This window comes from Lineus longissimus, chromosome 7 (assembly GCF_910592395.1).
Source record: "Lineus longissimus chromosome 7, tnLinLong1.2, whole genome shotgun sequence".
Taxonomy (NCBI): Eukaryota; Metazoa; Nemertea; class Pilidiophora; order Heteronemertea; family Lineidae; genus Lineus; species Lineus longissimus.
Genome location: NC_088314.1, coordinates 9,543,373 through 9,567,282, shown reverse-complemented (window position 1 = coordinate 9,567,282; position 23,910 = coordinate 9,543,373). Strand labels below are relative to the sequence as shown.

Here is a 23,910-nt window from a genome sequence, read left to right as displayed (position 1 = left end):
AATGTTTACAAATTTAGAAGTTTATCTAGAGCCTGAAAAAGCAGCTGCATTTACAGGGAGGGAGTGCAGAGTGCATGGCCATGTACATTCGTTCAATGTTAAAGACTTGTGCATTGCGCAAAGGCATCACCATGACACAATCTTGTTTTTTGACTCGGAAACTATCATAGTGCATAACGAGGTTTATGAGACACTGCAGATATAGTGGACTGAGTGCAGTGAAGTAAATCGGCTTTCTTTAAAGTTATCTTCACTTTTTTTCTGACTGCAATTTTAATCACCATTTTCAAAATATCCAGCTAGAAGTCCCTCTTGCTCTGAGTGATAAGTCTACGTATTAGTAATCAAGTTTATTTCAAAGATCAATACATATTTGATTATCTGCCGTGACGTTAATTTGAAAAAGCGCCCAGCTAAGCCCGGCGGCCGCTCATGAATAGATTAATAATATGCACATCCGTGCACAATTTACTTACATATAGCACATGCAAAGTACTCGATTAAGGCCGGGTGAAGGGCCACACTATCCAATACATACCTGCAAGCCCAAGTAGAAATTATTGACCTTAGTCGATGTAAGGTTTGGACAAGAAAAATATGGATTCCTGTAAATAGCCGTCGACATACTGTAGGCATGGGGAAAATGTCATTGCACATACATATGCAGTTGGTAAAAGGGATTGGTACTTATATCTTGATACAATGGCTGATATGAATATAGTCTAGCAAATGTTTTTACTTCAATTTTGTACAGAAAGGCCAAGTGTAAATGTACATGGAGTTTTAGATAAAAGCATTTGCTGGTCTTTCTTCATATCACCCAGTACCCTTTTTTTCTTACTGGAGTGGTACCTGATGAAATATCCCCGGAGTAAACCCGTATAAGAGTGTTGCTGCCTAACGACATTAACGACTGTTTGGCTACAAATTCAGATTATTGGACACTTGGAAGGATTAACTACATCAGATGGTGATACGCTGCGATTTTTGGTTAGTGTTTCAGTATAATTGAGGAGCAGTTGTAACAATGTTGGAAGGCGAAGAAGAGGTAAATAGTATGCAACATCGTGGGGCTAATTCGTTTCCCTTCAGCATATATACGCGTATTATGGTTAATGATACTACCTTGGAGGGGAAATAGGATTATAAACTAATTCTGTAAGCCTTTTTCATTAATAGCCTATACCACCGAGATTAATACGACAAACCTCCGTATTCGACTAGTCGCAAAAACGAGTGCTGACCCGAACGAATCCGATGCCTATGGGTATGGAAGATAAGCCACTCTCCCGCCCCAATTTCGTCTGATTGGTGGTTGCGCTGAGGCGAACAGGTTCATTACACGATTAAAAAATTCGTATATGGCTGAAATAAACAACTTCTGTAGCCCTATATATGCCTTAAATTCAGTACTCCATTATCCACATTATCTGTTTAGTTCTGGGCCCAGTTGTTCAAACCAAGCTTAGTCACTAACGCTGGTGTTATTATCTTAACTCGGCGTTAAGTCTAAAGGGCTTAACCAAAGGAGATAACGCCAATGTAAGTTAATGCCAGCATTAGTGACAAGATCGGGCCCTGTACTCAAGTTAAATGTTTGCCTTGTTGTAACTGTTACGTAATGTTATTAATGCCTAGACAGGGCCAATAAAGTTGAACGACCTGTTGCAGGATGTATTATATAAGGCTTGTCTCGAGGGCCCGTATAGAGTGGTTCGAGACATCTTGGACAACAAGACACACTTGATCAACGTGTGCGTATCGGTAAGCAAAATAACACTTCACAGATTTCTTCATTTCCAAGATGTGTAAGGAAAGTGCGAGTCGGAAGATACCGATTATTGATGGAGAGTTTAAGTGCCGACTGGCAGATAAATCCTTCATAACTTTTTCATCAATAGTATGGCGTCAATGAATTTGTTAATTGTGTGAAGGAAAGTGCTTACCGAATTCCGTGCTGGGGAATAATGAGATATGGTCACTTTCTGTTCCAAACCGGCCGTCTCTGAGTAATTGTCAGGATAGTTGTTTTTACCATTTTGTAGCAAGATGTATATCATTCAACAGATTAGCAGATAAAATACATTTTTTGCAGGAGGGTCAGGCACCAATTCACGCCGCTGTTTTCCGGCAAGAGCCTGAAAGCATTACAGATATCCTGCTGAAATATGGCGCGGACGTCAATCTCCCCACCCAACCTGAGAAGGAAACAGCGCTCCACCTGCTCGCGAAAGAGCCACAGTCCCAACATACCCTCATTTCTGTAAGGATGCTTGTCAACAGGGGTGCTGACCCATTTAAAAGAAATAGGGTAAGTGACTTGAACCAATCGATATCAAATTAGTACGAACATAGCACAAAAAGAATGTACCGAGCAAGTTTAAGTCGGCTGGGCTATTGCCTGAGCCGCGAACGGCTCATCTGGCTGGAGCTTATAGGATTCCGTAGCGTGTAGCCGTAGGAGTATTACTCCCCCCTGGATCGGATGCAAGCCTGGTACCCATTTACACATGCATGGTGGAGAGTAGCTAGAAGGGTTAAGTGCTTCGCTCAAGGACACAAAGATGAAATTGTGCTGAACCGTCCGATGGTCGAACCTACGACCTCCTGATTAGAAGCCCAACGCTCTAAACACACTGGCACACTGATCCCACTGATCATTTTAACCATGATGTTATTAATATACATCAAAATTAGTATAGTATAGGATATTTGTTTATTATAGTGTCATCTGTTAATTGCAGCCAGCCTTATCTAAGCTTACAAGACACGTTATCTACATGGTGCTAGCCTATAATGATCGGACCAAGAGTTTACTTTATACAGTCTTCTATTTACAGTTTCTAATTGCCAGCGCATTGATGCCACAGTTGGCCACATACTTTGATACGTTTGAGTTGTTCAACATTATTGTTATCTTCTCATTGTCGGAAAGTTCCTCAAAGTCTTCAAATGTTGTTGATATCAATTGGTACATTTTCATCCGCTGTGTAAGATAGGCGGGGCAATGGCAGAGGAAGTGTATTTCATCTTCTACCTTCCCATTATTGCATTTTGGACACATATATACCTTGATTTGGTTATTCATTGTCGTGAAGTGTAGATACTTTTCATATTACACCCACTTCTCCGAGATCGCAAAGTTTCTCGAACCCTCTTTGCCTGGTATTAATGCGGTGATTGAACTTAGGGTAACTGTACAACTGTCCTGCAACCTTTTTTCAAGGATTTACGATCAGCATTTGATGAGAATCTAAATCGAGGGAACCATGAGGCTTTGGAGATTCTGCAAGGTGCGCCTTCTCTTACTCCGGATGATGAACTGCCAGTTAAATCTGCTGTTACAGTAAGTTGCAATCTTAATTCTAAAGAGGTTTTTCTGTTCAATGAAAATTTGCGATTCTCAAACCTCCAAGGTTTTTTTTTATTTTGCCGAAAAAACCTCGAAGGGGTGAATAGTAATTTGTGTTTGCCGAAAAACTATTAAAGGTTTTTCGAGAGCTCAAAAGCTCTTGTGGTTCTTTGGCATCCACAAAGTTCGATGGCATAAAATATGCCTTCACCTATAGTAACTTCAACTCGACAAATCTCAACTTATCGTCCTTTGATATCCAGGCCACGGTTAGATTTCACTCCAATTACGTTGGAAAGCGAGTGAGTAGTGAGTGTATCGGATATTTATTTTTCTAAATATAAAAATCCCAATGGTCTTGTTTTAACATTTGTGAACTTACATGTACTTAATATTTTGAACTTTTTAAATCAAATTCTTCTGTGTACTAGACAATTATCTTATTAATATGCATTTTCATATCTTCATTACTAGTCATAGATTGGACTGTACCTATCTTTAATCACCTAATTATAATGCTAACGTATTTCATAACGATTTCTTTAAACACATGGGGTGTTTTTTCGTTTTCCTTTTGATGTTCGTTCACCATTAGAGTATTAGCTCTCCACAACCATCTCAAAACGCACGAGATCATTTTGCTAGTTTATTGAGACAGTTATGTAAAGGCTATGAGGACTTTACTCTATTAATAAAAAAATGAGGATCAAAATGGTATTTAAGGAGAGTAAATCCATAAGGCTCGTAACTGTTGTCAGGAAAAAAGGGAAATAGGAATGCATGTTGTTTGAACTAATTCCCCCACTCATTGATAAAAACAGAATCATTTAGACCGAAGGAAGAATAATTATATAATGATAAAAAATATTGTATATAGCGCCACTTAAGAATTAATTGTCAGTGGCGCTTTACAAGAGATAGAAAATCACATTAGAATTCAGAAAGACACTTTGAACAACAATGTATAAACCATATATAATTGTTAACAGCCTCTTTAAAAAGGTATGTCTTTTAAGAGTTTTAAAAACGAGAGTATTAAACAAATCATTTAAAAACTATTAGTCTGGCTGATATGTATTATAAATTTGAGGGATTCAAATGAAGATGGAACCTAAAAGGTGGTGAAAACATTAATACACAACAAATCTATATGCAATGCCTTTTAATTAGAAACGGCAGACACTGCCGTTTGAAAGACATTGCAGATTTAGTTGTTGATGTTTTGTCATTTATCTATTTGTTTTTATTTATTAAATAAAACGTCGCTTTTTTAGAACATGCCTTCCCATTTAAGCATGTTTAGGTCGCAAACAGGTCGAAAATCGAACACTTCCAAGATGCAAATTTGTATAACTTTTATTTTGGTCGTTTATCAAGTTGTTTGTGGTCAATTGAAAGTGTCACACGACGCGGGGTAGCAAACATGGGCCATTGAAAGTGTCACACGGGGTAGCAACCATGGACCATTAGCCTAAATAGCAATATCCATTTTGTAGTTAAACGAAAGAAATGCCTGAACAATTCCATATACATTTCTTGATGTGAATTGTGTACACTAACAGTTTACTTGCATTGAACATATTTTGTCTTAGGTGCGCTCATATTCACTTATTGATACGTTCGCCACAGAAGAATGTTTGGGAGAGCTAGATACGGAAGTTTCTGACAAATTTCGTTTGGTAGAGCTTGCCTTTAACATGTTTAATATCCTTTGACCTCACAACAACACATACACATGTATATAATTCAAATTGGAGGTTTCTACTGAGTGAGTAGGCCCTGCAAAGAATTTAATACAATAACGCTATCCCTACCATGTCTAGCATTATATCCTAACAGCATGTGATTAGGGTTGGTTTTTCCTTTGGCAGTTAAAGTTCAAATTAAGATGTGTGTGTGTGGACGTCACAGCGGCTAATTCACTCAACACAGTACAGTCAACGCATTTGTAGTGGTAAACAAATGCTTACCAATGGATATAATGTGATATTCATCAAGGAATACTGGGATCACTGAATCCGTTGTGTTTTTCTTGTTATAGTCGTATATAGGCGTGATTTACTTAGGAAATATCTGGAACAGAAATGACAGGGCATGAACTAGTGCATAGACAGGGCAAGAACTGATGATGCTATGGAGAAATAAGGAATTCGTGTTTAGTTTGGCTTCTTTGAAGTCCTTTGACGTATAATCATTAGAGGTCGCATATAGATCATGCTGGGGTTATTCAGGGACTACGAAAATGATGAAGCGGTAAGATAACCGTTGTTCCTCGAATAGTCTGAACTTTATCAATGAAATACATGAAAATATTATCAAACATTCGTAAAACAATATAAGCATCACGACAACATGAAAATTACGCGTTAATTCGTTATATGGTACCTTCAGTCAAACAATATTCTTATCTTTTTCGGTACTTTCGGACAAAGGTTAAAATAATTTCTTAACCCTTTTAGGAAGAGGTCCATACTCTTGTTCAGGACGCCACTGCTCCAGAGATACGAAAACAACTGCTTGTTGACCCTTGGTCCGTCCACAGACATAACGAGGTGGGTGGTTTCTTAAAATGTCTCTTTTTTCCGCGAAATAAGCGACCAATCGCCAATATAAATTAGTGTGTATATGTCAAGTACGAGGATGACACGATCGTCGTTTGATCATGCTCCGCGGAATGCCCGCCGCATGATCACTCTGAGCGATTCGTTTGAATGCAAAAGCAACAAAACCACTTGATGCAGCAGAGCGCTTCAAAATCATTGATAGGCCGGCATTGCGTCGTCGAAGTCTAAGCAGACAAAATATCACAAAATAAATGATTCTAAAGCTTCATTTGGTACGAGCCGTCAGACTTTCATAGTAAAATGTTCTTCAAGCTTTACAGCAACAGGCCTCTCTCGATAACTCCTTAAACCGAATAGATAAGTCTATCTAGCTACGTACTACTGGTAGTTAATTTACCAAACAAGAAGCTCTCGTTCATTGGATGCTGACTTTACCCCTTTTCAGAATGGTCTTCTCCCGATACATCTAGTCGTACAGAGAGATGGAGATGATGTAAACGAACTCATAGACGTGTTCATCAGTCACAATGCCGACGTCAATGGCAAGACGGTCATTGAAGAGGACACGGCCCTGCATGTCCTCGTCAAAAATGTCTCGGGGAAGAGGGCGCTTCATACTGCCAGGAAGCTGCTGAGTGTTGGGGCGGATCCGAAGATTCGAAATAAGGTTAGTCCAAGTGCTTTTGAAAATGCCAATTCTTAAGGGTGAGTTGATTTAGTTTTTCTTAAGGTTCTTGGTGAGTTAATCTGTCCTTGGCGTTCGACGACAGCCCGAGCTGCTGTCAGGAATCGAGCTGTAGCCTCCGTATCTCAGTCTTGACTCCTCGGTTCTCTGACCAGGGCGTTCTCCACTGGGCTCGATCAGCATCTATGAAGATAACGCTGTAAGTCCTTTTTCTTAGGATGCTTTTTTGAATCTCAAGTTAAAACCTTTTCTATAGGAAAAACACATTCTCATCCAACGATTAAACCAATCAAGAGACAATTCGTTAGGCCTTATCTTCCTTCTCTCCAGGAAGTTTACAGCGTCTTCAGAATCCAATGTCGCCAATTTCTCTCTTTTTTGATATTTTAGAGACTGCGAACTGCCTATGACTACGCCATCCAGAAAGGAGACCGTGGAATAGTGGAAGTTCTCACCTGCGAGAAATGGCACATGGTAGGTCGATCATGTGCACGACAGTGACTTCAGTTATGCCAAAAGCCATACATCTCTGACCTTAGAAAAATCCATGTTGGTCGAATCGTAGACTCTTTCACCAGTCTCCTCCATTCACTCATTACAGAGACTGGTACTTGACGGCATTTTTACTCGCCATGAACTAGATTAGGGGGCGTCGGCTTCCGGTGTCCGGTGTCCGGTCACGTGTTTCTCACAAAAATGGGCAACCTCGAGCTAAGGAATACCAGCGCGCTCGGTATTGACAGTGCATAGGGTCGAGGTTACCTGTTAAACTTAAGTTTTTTAATTTCTTATGAATTGTTGGTAATACGTTTAAAAAAAATATACATGCAATGCCTTTATGGGCATTCAGATGAGCCAAATTAGAATGCAAATTACAAAGCATTTTCTGTACACTATTGTATCATCGTTGCCCGGGGATGTTACGATTCAAAAATTACGTCATAACGATACCAAAAGTCAACAAAGATGACTAAGATGATTAAGGAAATCATAACTCGCTTGCGGTCCTTGATAATATTTACCTCTTCGATCCGACAAGACCTTGTAGACTTTTCTTGAAGTTTTACCTTTGTGGTCAATTGCCCAACGACCGTTTCTGTCTGAGCTCTTGCACTTAAGATCTAGTCAAGAAAGGTTCCTTGGTTTTCCTAATGAGTATCATTTATCATTCTTTCATATTTGCAGGATCCGATGGCATTGATAACTGCAGTGACAAGAGGGACAGTCGATGACATCAGAAAGGTCATCCGCCTTGGTGGAGACGTCAATATGAAAACAGAAGTGAGTGTAACTGTATAGATCTCACGTGCACGTCTATAGATGTCTGTGCAGAATAAATGTGACTCGCTCTACCAAAACTAGGCGCTTCTCGCATCTGAACTCGACAGGTTGATACGGACTTGTTGTTCATTTCCCTATTGTAGACCTTTTGTGAAATCTATTACAAACTGATTTGGTCACATTTCACAAAAGGTCTACAATAGGGAAATGAACAACAAGTCCGTATCAACCTGTCAAGTTCAGATGCGACAAGCGCCTAGTTTTGGTAGAGCGGGTCACAAATTGGAGTGGATAATAAAATCGGGACACGTTAACCCTCGAGGTCCGGCACATTTTTTTATCCTATCGATATATCAACTGCTGCCGAGTGAATCATGAGCAAATAGATAATGAAGGTATACTCAATGAAAATACAACTCGGCCAATGGCAACCATTTAGCTTCTTGGTTTTTCAATGTAAAAAAATATATCGTTGCCATCTTGATTATGATCTGAATCCTTGCTTAATTTGACCTTTTATTGCAGATTGGCCAGGCTCCCATTCATTACGTCATCACACATCGCCACAAACATGACAAAGGGGCTGTGTTAGATCTACTGATTGAACACAATGCCAATATCAACTCTCAGAACATGGTTTGTAGGACTATCATACTTTACCTGGTGTTTTTCTATCACTTTAAAATGATATCAGACTACTTAATTCATGTGGAAGACACTCAACGGGTGTGAGTAAAGCAAATGTAACCACCTGTAGAAAAGTTGTGTCCTATTTTGTTTGAAGACGAATTAATGGTGGAGTAAGTAATGACCGTAGATTACGATGACTCTGGGAGAGGGATTAAACAGTATTCGACAGAGGTGTACACACCAGTTATAAAGTGTTAATGCATTTGGCCGGGTATTTTGCTTTGACGACATCTAGCGGCTCATTACTTTTCCCCAAGACGCTTGGTTTGGGGGTCTGACGTTTTGGGGGTAATTTTGGACCCGTGAGTCAACTTTTCATCATTATTTTCCTTTCATACAAAGCTTATTCTATTCATACAAACTGTTATAATGGAAAAATATACCCATACTGAATTTTAAAGAGTCATCGATTTGTTTGGGTTTTTCAGGATAAAGATACCGCCATGCACCTTGCCATCAAAGACTTGCCCAACGATAACGAATTGTATCTGTTGGTAGAGTATCTGTTGGGTGAAGGATGTGATGCAACTATCCCCAATAAGGTTAGTTCGTTCGTTAGTTCGGTAACTCTCTAAAGGAGGATATAAAGTCAGAAGTAAAATGTGGGATACTGTACCCTTAAATATTTTGAGGTGTTAATTTTTTCGAGGACCGCACGAATAAATGAAAATCGCTAAAACCGAAAGAAATTTCGTAATCCGCCTATATAAAAATCGGGAAGAATATTTTTACGTACGGCCAAAAATTGGCCTCTTTGGTACTGCAAATGCTTTAAACTCTTATCCAATGTAAATTAATCCAGAATAACACTGAATATATTATAGGCTCAGATTACACTGAATCTATCGCTACTGTATTTCTTAGGACGAGCATCGACAAGATCAACATACATTCACGCCCGTATTGCGTATCCCTATCGATTTTACGCATGACATATTCACATCCTCCACAATGTGGATAGGTGAAATGAAAATAATTATTTCATGTACCTTCTTTCATGTACCTTTCTTCGTACTAAAAGCTTGTCATAGCCTAAGTTATTGGTTCCTCCCTATTTATCCAAAGCAATACCGGGTTGTTATGCTAATCTCGACATGTTGTATCTTATAGTATCACTCCTTTTCCAGATGAGAAAGGAAGCTGTCGACATTGCCATGGAGAAAGGATACCGTGATATCGTGCACTTATTGGAAGGGCGCGGCATTGGTGATGTTAAGGTAACCGCCGTGTTGTATCAATGATAACAAAAATTCATAAGATAAAGACTAGTCTTTGCTATTTCTTGATAATAATTATGGTGCCAAGTTCTTATAGGAGACCTAGATAAGCTCTCAAATCTTCCATAAAATCTAAACAACTAATTCGTGCACACTATTGGTATGTATCAGGTAAATTCTGGGTTATGGACCAATGGGCCTGGCATGTCAACCCTGTCCATGGCGATTTTTACAGAGGCCGAACTTATAGAGAGTGCGAAAATGTACCTGTCTGATTTAGAAATCTCTTTCTGAATTATTCAATGGGTAATAAACTACATGTATGTGGATACAGTAGTCTGCTGAATTGAAAAGAATATTGACCAACAACTAAATGATTCATCGATGACCTACGACTCACTCTGTATATATTGTCCAAATAATGATTCAAATCATTATGAAATATCGTCTTTTTTTCCTCATTTTCTAGGCGGACTTGTTTAATAATGTTAATGCAGGCGACTTTAAAGGTACCCGAGATATCCTCGACCAGGATCGGTCTGCAGCAGTTATGTTCAATGAGGTAAGTTACGTGGAAAACTCCTTGCGCCGATCTCACTCCTTTGAAACACTTGATAGAAAGAACTAGACATGCGGTGAGACATACGTGATTTTAGTTAGAGGATATCAGTCTAGAAACGCTGATAGAATGGAAAGTTTTGAACGGCTCGCTCAAACTGCTGTGCTTGAGACGATGTCAGCTTACGACCAGGATAACCAGCAGCGAGTGCCTTTTCGGGGCGGCGGCGGGGGGGGGGGTAAGTTATATCACCGGTGCCCGGCACTAATGAATCGAACCATTGTCACTTAGTCAGAGCCAGAAACAGAGGCGCTTGAGCCTGAGTTAGCAGATATTGAGGAAGAAGAAGAGGAAGACGTAGACATAGAAGACAAAGAAGAAGAGTTCCTTTTTGAAAAAGTATCTATTTTTATACTGACGATTGTATTACTTCTGCGGTATCCAGGTTATTCACCGGTGTAACGTTTTTGGTTGTTCTCCATATTCCAGTTCTTCGATATAGTAGACATCTAGAGAGACGCTGACTTTTTATTTAGGGGAAACCGAAAAGTGTCATGAGTTTGTCTTCTGCTTTGAGTTCTCAAACATTAGGGAGTTTTTTTCGTAAAGCCCCCAAACGGACATGACGCATTTAGTGCTGGTGGCAGAGGTGTCTCCCATCAGAGGTAGAGTGCTTGCCCCATCTCTGCGAAACACCCTGGCGACTTGTATATCAGTGTAATAACGGGATTCCAGCTGTTCATATACATGTTTAAACACAATTTCCAACGAATATATGACGACATAATGAGCACAGAATGTGTTGCTGGGCATGCAACCGTCATTTTTAGCGTGGTCACCGATTTTTTTTGGTACGAAAAACCGACATTTAGGTGCTCCGTCATGTTAGGCGCGCGACAACGAAAAACGTGGACGCCTATCCCATTTTTCGACATCGTTATCAGGAGGGATACGCTTTCACTTTGGCGTTTCTGGGCATTTGACAAAACTCTTCATTATGTAGGTTAACACAAAGAAACGGGAACTCTCGAAAGCGTTACGCCTGCTGTATAATGGCATGGCCACACACTGCATGCTGCATGCTCGAATGGTTTCTTAACTAATGGGACAGATGCACACCGACATTTGTTGTAGGTGCATGCACCATCATGATGCATGTACACAACGTCTAAAATTAATATCTTTATATTTCAGAACGATCAACGGCAGTTTCAGCTTGTAATTATCATTCACTTAACCCTGAGTTCCCTGTTTTCTCCCAATTTAATCACATCGTACTGTATACCCTTGAACCTCTTGAGTTTTGAAAATGTCCTTAAAAATGTTTCGGTTTTTCCAATTTGCGGTCTAACATGTCTATAGTAGAAGAGTACCTTTTGTCAATGTCTGTTTAAAGTTGTCAACTCTCTTCAAATAATGACCATAATAGCGGTGTTCCTGACCTAAAATCATACATGCATTTCTGCACTTCTATCCAGAGTGGTTAAACATAAACATTGAAAAATAATCCAGAAATTTCCGAATCAGTCTTGATCCTTCGTCGTGACTGTACCTACCTGTATTATAATCTGTTCTAGAATGTCCCCTTTGCGAGAACACTGAAATCAAATCATGCACGCCTTGATTTTAGTGTTCCCAATTTGCCTATGATAACTGTTTAGCCTTCCTTTGTATCGTGTTTTCAGTTGTGTGTAATAGTATTCACTTTCGAAGAATCTGCCATCGTGTTTAACAATTTCCTACTAACACCAGCCTTGATTAACCTGTGTTTTCTTTCAGTTTAAATATCATTCACATTTGTTAGTATACACCTAGAATCAGAGCATGGAGAAATGACAAAAACTTACAAGGACATCTTTGGTAGTTAAGTGCATTCTTGCAGTTGCCAAATCGCGATAGATTGCAGTATGTGTCATGATAGTAGTGATTAGACAGAAGTTCCCAAAGCATTAGACAACAAGAAAGTAGCCGATTCTAACGCTAATTTATTAGAATGCCTTGCAATCGTAACGCTTTTGCTTTTGCTTCCATCTTACAGCCGGACTTCGACAACCTGCCTGCACCGGATGACGAGGAGGGAATGCACCATCACCCGCCCCCTATGGGCGCTACAGGAGGCGAGGAGGAGGACGAAGTAGGGTTAACAACACGCATAATTGTTTTTGTTTTACTGAGTGAAAACCTCTCCATCGTCTTCTAATATCGAAAGTTTCCCCTAATACTAACACGTCACTATATATGACAATTGCAGCTTTCATCTCTGACCAGGTGTTGCTTCAGCCTACAATGACTCCAACTGTCATAAGTCTCTCTCCCGAGTTGTACAAATGATGTTTCAAGAAGCTGGCTGTACTTAATTCAGGGCTCACTTGAGTTCGAATTTTCAAGGACAAAGTTTGAAACCACGACTCCTGGTTAAGGAGTCGGAAACCGAAACTAAGTAACGGAATACTCCAGCGCGCTCCACTGACACCTACTCTTCAAATGGCCAGGTTAGACGGCTTTTCTGGACGAGAGCCATCCGATGGGCTTCAACTACGCTAGCTATAACTTGCTTACCAGACTCTTTTATTTCTCTAGCAACTAACATCGCCATTTCAGCCAGACCGTAACACAACGCGTACTACTTCTATCTCTAAACGTGCTCAAATCGATATGTCGCAAGTCGGCATCGAAGGATTTATTGAAGACACTCGAGCATCTTTCTTTTCGCCTTTATCGTATGCTGGCCAGAATTTGTTCTTTATCTATTATTTTTCTCGTGTTGTACAAAATTTCTGTTTCAAATGGCAAGTGCATGTATTCGTTGATTGACTCGTTTCTCTTCCACTAACACTACACTGTGTTGTTTTCAGAAAAATGCTTTTCCACATCCAGACGTGAATTCCTACGAACGAGCATCAAATTGTTCCTCTCGATTGTATGTTATGTACTAGCCAGGATTCTAATTAGTGGCAGCGTTGTTCTCCTAGATCGAGATAGGATACGTTTGAATCACAAACTGAAGCCTGAAATAGTATGGCTGTATGATACTGTGGGCATGCATCGCAAGTTTCAAGACTATGGTCAATATTTTTCCCTTCAAAGAATAGCATTACTTTTGATATCAAGATATATTTTATTGAAATTTCTGTTGCTTTTTAGAATGGATTAAACCCATTGCACGTGGTTGCCATGCAGGAACCAAACCCATCCCAACTGAATATGATTGACACTCTCATTGAGGGTGGGGCAAATGTTGACTGTCAAACGTTAAAGGTAAGAGTGTGCACGTACAATCCAAATGAAAGAGTCATTCGTCATCAGTATGATCCCTTAATACGATGTAACGAGCTCTCCGATTGGTCAGTTGCATCGACCATTCTCATCTCCGATTGGTAAATTGCATCAATCATCCGCATCTTTTCTGGTATCTTGTCTCGAAGGCAGACCCAAGGGTTTGCTGTTGTTTTGTTAAATGAAGACTTTGTGCAGACCATTGACCTACTTAAGTTACTTAACTCACAGTAGAACCTAGTACCTTACCAGAGTACGTCTTTTTAAATTGACTTGGGAGAGCTCATTTTTACATTTGGCATACCAGGTCTGAATGACAAAGCCGACTGGGATTGTAGTAAAGTTATCATTCACCTAAACTACAGGTATTAAATGGCACTGAAGTCGTTCCCCTATCACTTTGCAATCTCAAAACTTATTTCTCTTCTGAAAATATTTCTCTTCAGAATAACGACACGCCCCTCCACCTGGCGGCCAAACACGACAACGCGGATGTGATCAAACGACTTTTACAATACGGTGCTGATGTTGACAGAAGAAATCAGGTGAGTTGTGAAGCTTCCTTGACTAGGTCCAAAAATTGGTTTACCCTAAAATCGCGATATAATTCACAATCTCGCGCACGTACCTATATTGTATTCCAGCTTTGTGCGCATAGAGTAAAACCTTGATTATGTCCTCTGTAAGAATTGTCCAAAATGTCCAAAGTTGGGAGCATTTTTGGGTCAATCTGTATTGAGATACTTCGGTCAAATGAGGACCAACCATTGCACCAGAACACAAATTGTTCATTTTCGGAGTTTAAACCATTTATTTTCTCTCTTTTATTGTTATCACTATGTGTGTTCCAATAACTTTGCAGTCGCAAAATAGTGAAGAGGGTTCAAAGTTGAACCGAAATCGATCGTGATATGTATATAGTGTGATATGTATATACTTTGTATATAGTTAGATTAGAGGTACAATATTCTCTTGTACCGCAAAAGAAGCTTAGACTTTAAACTATTACTGTATCATAAATTGGCTTTCTTCATGCAGAAAGGAAAGACGCCATACGAGGAAGCGGCCGACAGAGAACACGTCAGCGCGATGGAGGCTTTCGAGGCGCACTATGAGGCGAAGGAACTGGAGAGGACGGGCAGAAGCAAGGAGGGGCAGCCCAAAGATGACAAGAACAACAACAAAAAATCCGAGAGTTGTACAATATTATGACACAAAAGGACGGATTGACATTCGGTTCTGTTTTCAAAGTTTAGGCAGATAGCATATTATTAATAAAGAGGGTGATGTAAATTAGACGTTTAATTGGCATCATGAAATGATGGTCATTGGGCATCAATCTAGCAACGATATCTATGGTTAAAGGACTTCACTAGAACGAGAACGCCTTGAAATTCATATGGCTGTGACAGAGGGAATGATATAACATTGATCTCTATCGAAAAAATACATCACGTTAATAAACAAGGATGATGACATTAGATTCCTTTTTCATTCTTTTTTTATTCATTTTGTAACTTCGCTATAGAAAAGGAATAGGCCCTTTTACTTTTTAGTCCTTTTGTATTTCATGTATTGCATTGATAGTTCCATAGCTTCAAGGGGTGGTTTTTGTCACTCAAAGTACGTTCGTTCCTGGTGGTACATGGAGAGTTTGAGAGTAAACGTATGAGTTCCTTTTTGATGTGAAAGTGTATGACAGCTTTGAGTTCAAACGGCCTTATATTCCTTCCTCGTGGGAGGGTGTTTCGGACGAGTTTAAGATTTACGCACATTCCCTCCTGGCGTAAGAGAGCGCCAGAAGAGTTGTAGAGAAAACATACGTTCCTTCAAGGTGGTAGAGACTCCGATGAGTGAAAGTGCAACTTTACGTTCCTTGCCGGCGTTAAAGTGTTCTCTGGGGTTTATGTGTCAACTCATACATACGAGTTCAGTGCAGTCTTACGTTCCTTCCCGGTGTTAGAGTGTGGCTGACTAGTTTAATGCGCCTTTGCGCTCCTTGCTGGCGTGATTGTGTGACTTCGAAAGTTGAGTGCGACCGTATAGGTTTCTAGCTGACGTGAGGGAATCTAGCGGTGCGTTTTGAATAACGAGATTTTATGGATCTGATGAGCCGACTGCATTCATGTTTGATGGTACTACTTTTGTCCAAAGGATGTGTTAACCGTGTCCATGTCCTTATTACAGCCCTCCGTCGTACAGACACATCGCACAATATGGTGAACGTCGTTAGTCCCTGGAATGACATTGTCAGTGCATGATCCTTCGACTGCCTCGCCCCAATTCTCCGGGGCGCACGTCCTCATGTACTTGGTAGGGGCGGATCCATCCTTTGTGTAGTACATTATGAAGCCACAACCAATGTTTCCATAATATCCACTATTAGGACATGCCTTCAAATGTGATATGTCCGGCGGTGAGGCAGAATCGCAGTCCGTCGTACACTGGTAGCATGCCTTGTCCCAAGTGGCGTCTGAGAGAACACAAAGTGCGGCAAAAACAGCGAGAAGGAGAAGCTTGGACATGTTTTACGCACGTGGTGGACTTCACAAGAGTCGGGAGAGTTGTGGTCAGACAAAATACCTATACGAACTGACTTTACAATGCATATGTACTAGTACGTATATACGCATTCAATGAAGCAGATCCAAGGGTGGGCCTAAGCTCATTATTTTGTTAATGGTCTTTCCGTTGTCGTTCATAAAAACGTGGACAGAAATAATGACCAGCTGTCCAACGAAATTGTCCATGAGTTACGCTATCGGCCTTGAATCGTGAAATAATCTTTGTCAACAAATCATGTCCGCTATGGTAACCTGTGTCATTGTCATGACTGTACAAGTGTAACCACAGCGGACAGTCATGGCAGTGCATGGAAGTAGACATTGCGGACAGTCTGTCATCTTTCCTATTTATTAGTCTGGCGCAGATCAGATACATGTAGCTAGATTAGGACTGCTGAACATGCGGACAATAGGGTCCGCAATAGGGTTCCATTCAGTAACTTGCGTATGACTTGATGATGCTTTGATACCTATATACTGAGGTGCGGGCATTGTTTTTGTGGTAGGAAATACACTTTAAGTAAAGATAAGTTACTATGATTTATAATACAAGAATCTTATGAGAAAAATATTAGTATAAAATGACTTAGTAAGAACATAAGAAGAAAATTGCTTAGAAAACAACTAAATTCTTAGAAGATCTTCTTAAGATTAAGATTGATAAGAAACTAGTAATTGGCAATAACTTTGCAAGTATATACATTTGTAATTGACCTTATTTTTCTTGATAAGATCTTTTGATAAGATATTTGTCATTTCTGTCTTACTATTTTTGACGACTCGAAAGTGAACTAATCGGTCCATCTTAATGAAAAACGTTTCTTGAAATTGCTCTGCTAGCAACATGTCTGACATGATATCACAGAAATGAGACAAGAACTTGCTGATAATATTCAAATCACTTTATTAATGCATGATAGTTACAGTAGTTACATTATCTTTCAAGACATGCGTATAAATTATAGTGAAAAAAACCGAAAACGAAGCTACATGGCAGAGTTGACTCGTGGGTCACATTAAAGTTTCTAGAGCCCGTCAATTTTTGCCTGATTTCGCCACTTGCAGTACCCGCAGAGACTTTACAAGATGGCCCAATAATGCTTCACCCGCCTATTATGGCCAATCATATCGGAAATTAACCGAGTGCCAGAGTATCAGAACCCAGTGTATGGCCACTATGGGCAATGGTGGACTAGTTATATATATAAATGTATATAAGGAAAATGTTTCGTTCTTTTCAAACAGATGGCAATCGCGTAGACTAAAAACACGACCAACATTTACATGCCATACTGCCATTTGCAACCGAAGCAAATGGTATACACTAAATTCAAATTAGCGATAACCAAATGTACATATCGAAGATATTCCATATTGCCAAATGTCAAAGATGGACCCCAATGAGACAATCGTATCCATCGATCGACTATATCTAAACGACCCGATATGGTGTATGGCCACAGTTGCCAATTCCGTACTTGTTGAGGAGTCCAGTGAGCGTCTTTTTTGTTATTGAGGATGGTCAATTCCAATCGGCAAGGAAAACGTACACCAACAATATCTTTATATCTCGGTCGCATCAGCACTCTTAAGCCCTCTCTACTTAACAAATACCATCGTCACTGGACGTTTCCTTCCTGTTAAACAAGAAGTACCACCGTGATATGATGGGAGAGGTAGGGGTATTCGAAAAAGCTGGATCGCTTGACTGCTGGATTCAATGGATTGTGACTCAACGATCACCACCGCCTGGATTAGGGGTTCGTTCGGAAAATGCGATTTGATATTCATGTGTTTATAGATTGGTTCCACATCCCTACGCTCACGCGCGGCCTACCGGGAGGCCTACCGTACATGTTGCAATATGCAGTCTCATGCTGTCATTATCACAACTGTCTACTCGAATGCCCATAATCATTCACACATTGACTTAGAACGTTATTCAGCTACAATGCAAGCCTTCTGTCAGCTTTGTAGTTTTTGTAGAACCGCCGGTAATAGCCCGGCGATTTTTCTGGTGAATAGCCTGAGACTGAGGAATCCATGTTGGCAGTGTCAGTGTGTGCACTTGAAGCACTTAGTGAAAAACATTAGGGATTTGGCAATCCATCCAGGCGCTAGTGATCCATGAGTCACAATCCAGTAAATTCAGGTGTCCAGTGATCCAGCTTTTTCGAATAACCGGAGGGGAGGCATCCGAGAGAAACGACTGAAACCTGTTTGGTTGCTTTTTTGTTAAAATAATAAGGCATGCTCCCTCAAACCTCGATATATCTGCTTCAGTTTTCTCAGAAGAAATAAGCCACATACTGTTATAATTTTTATGCTTTTGAATAATTCACTCCTCACGCGGTGCTTGAAACCTGCTTTCATCAAATCAAAATATCTTGTGATGCTTGACCTTTACTAAATACAACTCGGATATACGCTGAGCAGAATAATATGAATACATACGTTCTGAAGCTACCTCTGTGCATGAATTTGTGAAGAAAAAGATACAAAATCGTCCCGAATGTACACAGCCTATATACAGTTATAGAAATAGAAACATACGCCTTAGGTCAGAGCTAACTCTCTGATGTCATTATATACTGGTATACATGATTGGAGTCATCGCTAAGTACTAGGCCTACTATCTTTCGGTTGAATACGTCGTGCATATTTTTCTGCTATATCACAATTGATCGTGTGTAGCCGGACTGATCACAATGCCACTATTCCAGGTTCCGTCCAAGGGCTTTTCCACTTTTCTGATTTTGATAGAAGTTTAGCAGTCTCCTTTAAACTGTACATTTCTCCCCCAAAATACGTCCAAGGTGCTCATGCTGACGAGAGTATGCCATAAGGAACGTTTGTCTTTCTGACAACCTATAGTATTGGTAAACAAACAAAAAACAACCCGGAAACACAGGCATTTTTAGACCTCCCTTTCAATTGCTTGGGTGCCAGCGGATAGCGCAAAAAATATGCTTCGAATCATGTCCACTCTTGCCAATATTGGGGTCTCAGATGCTTCTTAGATAATTTTACAATCTGATAACTGATTCTGTTTTGACAATCCCACGAGGATGGAATAACGAAAGGTAACATCGAATTTGAACATTACCGTGTCCTTCTGGTCGAGTTCATGTTCCACATCATCACAGCCTGCAGTAACTTCCCCACGCTATTTCCAAGGCCTATGTTAGAAATAAGGCAACCCTCTTAATCCTTGCTTTCGCCAATTTTTCGAACAAACCCAGAACAGAATAAGGCACAAATAAAACACATTCCACTAATCGACTGTAACCCAAAAAGTCACAAATTCTTATCAAAGACGAGAAACCCACAGCAGACTATTTTGCCATTAGACCTCAAGAAGCCGGCTTTCTGCTTCATCTGTACAAGGCCTATCCGCCATTTTGAAATACACAAAACACACGTGATATTTGAGCATTGGTCGTCTGGTTCCCCACCAACAGCCGTATATTCAAAGCAGGTGTAGGTGCTGCCATTTATCGTGACAACAGATTCTGCTTTCCATGGAAACATTTCTTCCTATCAACGACATTCCCTGAAGCCTTAAACATGGAGGTCCATCGAGGATATATATAGCACCATAGTTTCTAGTCGTGATGCGCACTCACATCATCAACTACCGTATTCGTCGTATTCCTGTTCGGGTAAGACTATCCGGACACATTTTTTACTCGGTTTATTCCTTGGGACCCAAACATTGTCATAGTCTCCCACTTCCTCTTCCTCATCACTGTTGTTGCAATCTTCAGAACACAAACTGCAAATAAACAAACAAACCTTGAAGATGAATAACAAACAAATCATGTTTAGAGATAATAAGTTTTTCCCGATGACTGTAAATAAATCACGGTTACTACGTGCGCCTTCCGAACTTCCATCTGTGACGCAGGTGAATGTAGTACTCTAAGAATTGTTGTCTAGCGATCGTTTGCTGCCTGCAACCACGGCTGGGCGCCAATTCGGGTCGATGGTCCTTCATCAAGGATCTCGTCTTTGCCCAGAGATGCCGTCGCGTAAAAACATGGCGATTAGCAAATGTTCCATCAAAGCTTTTTTCTTTGGTGGCCACAGTGGGTAGTGGTATTGTTTAGCCTTGAAAATATAATGGGCATACCTGAAAAAGAAATGACGACAGAAACAGAAAAAAGTCTAGTTAATTTTGAGGGGCGCTAGGCAAAGCAATTCTAATTTTTATCCCTTTTTACCACACCAAAACGATATTAGGAGAGCTGTGTTTTCACTATGGGCAAATTAAGGTAGACCTATACCTTTACTACGGACTGCCATGCTGTAAGTGCGTGCCCTGTGGTGGCGCTATTTCACATTGCCTTGGCACTCATAAAACAGCCAGCCCCGCACGAGCTAGCTTAGCCGCCGATCTTACCAGGAGAAAGACAACGCTTTAAATTATTCATAACTGAGTTGTCTACGACACCATTATCACCAACCATCTGTCTCATCTGTTTATACAGTCTACTCCAATTCATGCCTCCGCCAAAAAGCAATTCATCACCCTTACCCACTCCGTACATCTGACGTGTAGACAATTCAGGCAAATAACAGTGAAATGGATGAGAGATATGAATGCATTGTTACTATCGTATTACGGCACATGCCAGCATGCACCTAAAAGAAAGATTATTTTTTTAACAGTTTGGTCGATCTCATACAATCCCCCGGCGGCTGCGGTCTTAGCAAGGGGAAATTGGCTGGCTTTGGCGGCTCTGTTACCCGTATATCATGTCCATGAAAGTCACCCATACGCTTCGCGACATGTTTGGCATAACATACTGGCTGTAATGTCCCAGGGTAACAATGATCATTAATGTCCTTGACAATATTAATATCGTTAGGCGAAGGAAACTGAGAGGATGACCTTATCACGTCAACGCGGATTAGTTTCTTCATGTACATTTCATGTTTTTGGGAGGGAGTTGCAGTAGAGATCGGATATTCGACTGAGAAGACGCCATTGAGCATCCTGTTAACAAAACCTGAGACCAATCCCCATGTCAATAACCGCATCGTCCGCGTCTCATTTTGTTCAAGGTTTCCACGACCTCGAGTCGTTATTTCTGCTTACCACTCAATGATTGGTTTCTGGGCAGGTAAGAAGGGATGCTAAGATGTCGAAACAGTTAATGGTTAGGAAAAGCAAATCTATGATGTTGACAGCTTAACGGTAACTTAAAAAGATCGCGGATTCATGTGTCAGATTCCGTAACGACGAATTCCATGTAATGTTGACTGAAGGTATTTTTCTTCTGCCGGTGTCACCCTGCTTACCACGAGTGATGAAAGTACCCAGGTGGCTAAGACCACTAATTGGTCAAGGGATTACAGCCAAGCTGCTTTTTCAAGGTTTTGCCTTTCACACGTCAGCTATGGAGCCAATAGGGTGAAAAGAGGAATGTGTGAATACTGTTGAGTCAGTGTGTTAGCTCCGGGTTTTTGGTGATGAAAATGCCGATGACTGGAGTATCACCCTGCTGTTCCTTTCGGTGTTGGTTCTACGTGTGAACATGGCGAAAGACTGGCAGTCATTGAACCATCAGAGTATGCAAACGGAATTACAGTCCTCGGGAGAGAAAGCACAATTTGAAGACGTGTAAGCTTAGTAAAATGGTTTTAGTAACACCCAATGACGTCGTGCTTGAAGTGTCAGCTTCGTAAATGGAAGGTCGGAAGGTCGACACAAATACCAAACCGGAAAATGAATAAATCATGACCATCGGACAGCATGGTGTCGACAGCCCATATTTGAATTGAACATTTTGAATGAATTGACATTCTAACCACCATATAAGCATAACATCTTAGCCTCTTTGATATTCATCGGAGACGGTCTCATATCAGTTAAATTGGGATATTTGCAAACAAAAATTCTACATGACATGTTTGAATGAACTTACTCATCCTGGCTTCCGTTGTTCATCCTCCTGGTTGGCTGTACCCCACTATTGCCAGGATAGGGCGGAAGATCCTCGTAGCCCTCGGAGTAGCCGGGGAATGGCTCGCTGTGTACATCTGCAAAGAGGAGTTGAATCAACTGCACTCTTAAAACAAGAGATTCTGAACTTTTGAAAAAACCTTTCAGAATGTTTTTCAGTCAGCACAAAAATGCACCTCATGGCGGTTTTTCAGGGAAAAGGAAAAACCCTTTTGAGGTTTGCACAGGCTCAAAATCTTTTTTTTATTTAAAATACAAGGTGCATATATGTGTTGGCTTAAAAACCCTTTAATGTTTTCAAAAGCTCAAACACCTTATTGTTAAGAGTGTGGTATTGTACATTTCGTAGGATCGATTTTGTATCCATTTCGTTTTTGCTGTTTTAAAAACATGCTCAGCATCTTATGTTCACCCTTAAGGCAGGATACCAGTAACTTATTGTGAAATATGGCAAACTACATGTACACGTACTTACTTAATGTCATATACGCGATTTGCAGTACTAGTACTGCAATGGCCCTCAAAGGTAATTTGGGCCGTTTAAATTAAGTATCTTATTGCAGACGTTACATGATCATTCGAGATATGGTAACTCTTTTCTATTTTGAAAAAGAAATACCATATGATGATAATGAAGATTTTTTTAAGATGTGAGGTTTTTCAGAACCAGAAAAGTCAGTATATCATGATTTTATAAATCAATAGAATTTTAACAATAAGGCCAAGTTAAAATGACAGCTATCCGTAGGAAACAAAGTTATAAAAAGTTACAAAAATGTAGTATTCGAATAACATAATGATAACATGAGACCTGTCCACCATAATCAAGAAATCAAACATAACTGCCCAACGCCTTGAAGAACAAACTATACCCTTTATTACGAAGGAAGAACAAACTATACCCATTATTACGAAGGAGGTATGCGAAGGAATACAAGCCGGAACCAAGGAAACATTGTTGATAACAAGAGGTCAAACTCCTTGATGATTAACGGGAGAAGGACGTGCCGAGCCACCCCTCTCCACCATCTAGTAGCCGAAGTCGTGATAGCTAATGCGCTGGTGGAGGTCGGGATCATGACCGAAACGTTGTCAAGCTGAGGCCAGACGAATTTGATTCTTCAAGTTTGACATTGTATCATTTCTCAGCTAAATAGACCATGTTCGTTATTTCACCACTTACTTCTACTTCTAAGGGTTGACCATTTTTGCCAGAACATGAGGGTCGAAAATTAGTTCCATATAAGCGGCTCGGGTGCTCTGGAGCTCCTCTACCAACGCGTAGTCGCCAGATGGACTCCCTCGACCATTCCGGGGAATCTCTACCAGATGGGACTGTTCAGGAGACAGTGCGTGCAATAGAATATATTTGTCGCGTGAGGGCTGCTCTTGAGCATTTTTCAGAAAGGAGAAAAGCGCCTAAAAATCATCTTTATCATTAATATCATTATTATCATCATTATCATCATTGTCATTCAATTTCATCTAGCCTTCGCGCCCCCTGAAGGAACAGCATTATAAAATGCCACTGAAATAAAAGCCAACGCAGTGATAATGTCCCCGGTATTAGCCTTTTCGGAAACGGCTAATACTTAGCGAGAGTAATACCCATTCGCATCATGTGTGGCTGTGCTACTTGGGTGCGTTCAAACGATTTGTGCGACAGAATATCTAGGAAGACATGATAGACAGGAGGAGGATCGAAAAGGTCACTTCGAGTACAAGCTAACACAAGCTATTCTGTCAACTGAGAT

General features: G+C 40.4%; 2 protein-coding genes across 5 annotated transcripts in view; one reads left to right on the top strand and one right to left on the bottom strand.

Moving 5' to 3' along the window:
* Window positions 1-861: 861 nt before the first annotated feature.
* On the top strand, window positions 862-15,107 carry LOC135491375 (poly [ADP-ribose] polymerase tankyrase-2-like). Of its 4 annotated transcripts, XM_064777196.1 has the most exons (16): window positions 867-1,048; window positions 1,672-1,764; window positions 2,096-2,311; window positions 3,227-3,346; window positions 5,812-5,904; window positions 6,362-6,583; window positions 6,992-7,075; window positions 7,787-7,882; window positions 8,408-8,518; window positions 9,001-9,114; window positions 9,700-9,789; window positions 10,259-10,351; window positions 10,640-10,747; window positions 13,493-13,606; window positions 14,071-14,169; window positions 14,663-15,107. In XM_064777196.1, the coding sequence occupies exons 1-16, from the start codon at window positions 1,028-1,030 to the stop codon at window positions 14,834-14,836; spliced, it is 1,848 nt and encodes a 615-aa protein (XP_064633266.1). In that variant the 5' UTR covers window positions 867-1,027; the 3' UTR covers window positions 14,837-15,107. The 4 variants fall into 4 exon arrangements, with proteins under 4 accessions (XP_064633268.1, XP_064633266.1, XP_064633267.1 ...); XM_064777197.1 differs by lacking the exon at window positions 10,640-10,747 and having other exon boundaries at window positions 869-1,048; XM_064777198.1 differs by lacking the exons at window positions 13,493-13,606; window positions 14,071-14,169; window positions 14,663-15,107 and adding an exon at window positions 12,387-13,486 and having other exon boundaries at window positions 862-1,048.
* Window positions 15,108-17,075: 1,968 nt separating this feature from the next.
* Window positions 17,076-23,910, bottom strand: part of LOC135491750 (uncharacterized) — a 129,253-nt gene continuing 122,418 nt past the window's right edge. The window contains exons 5-6 of the mRNA XM_064777874.1: window positions 22,119-22,233; window positions 17,076-19,963 (exon numbers count right to left, since the gene is read on the bottom strand). Coding sequence (XP_064633944.1) covers window positions 19,819-19,963; window positions 22,119-22,233 — 260 coding nt within the window. The 3' untranslated portion in view covers window positions 17,076-19,818. The remainder of the gene's footprint in view (window positions 19,964-22,118; window positions 22,234-23,910) is intronic.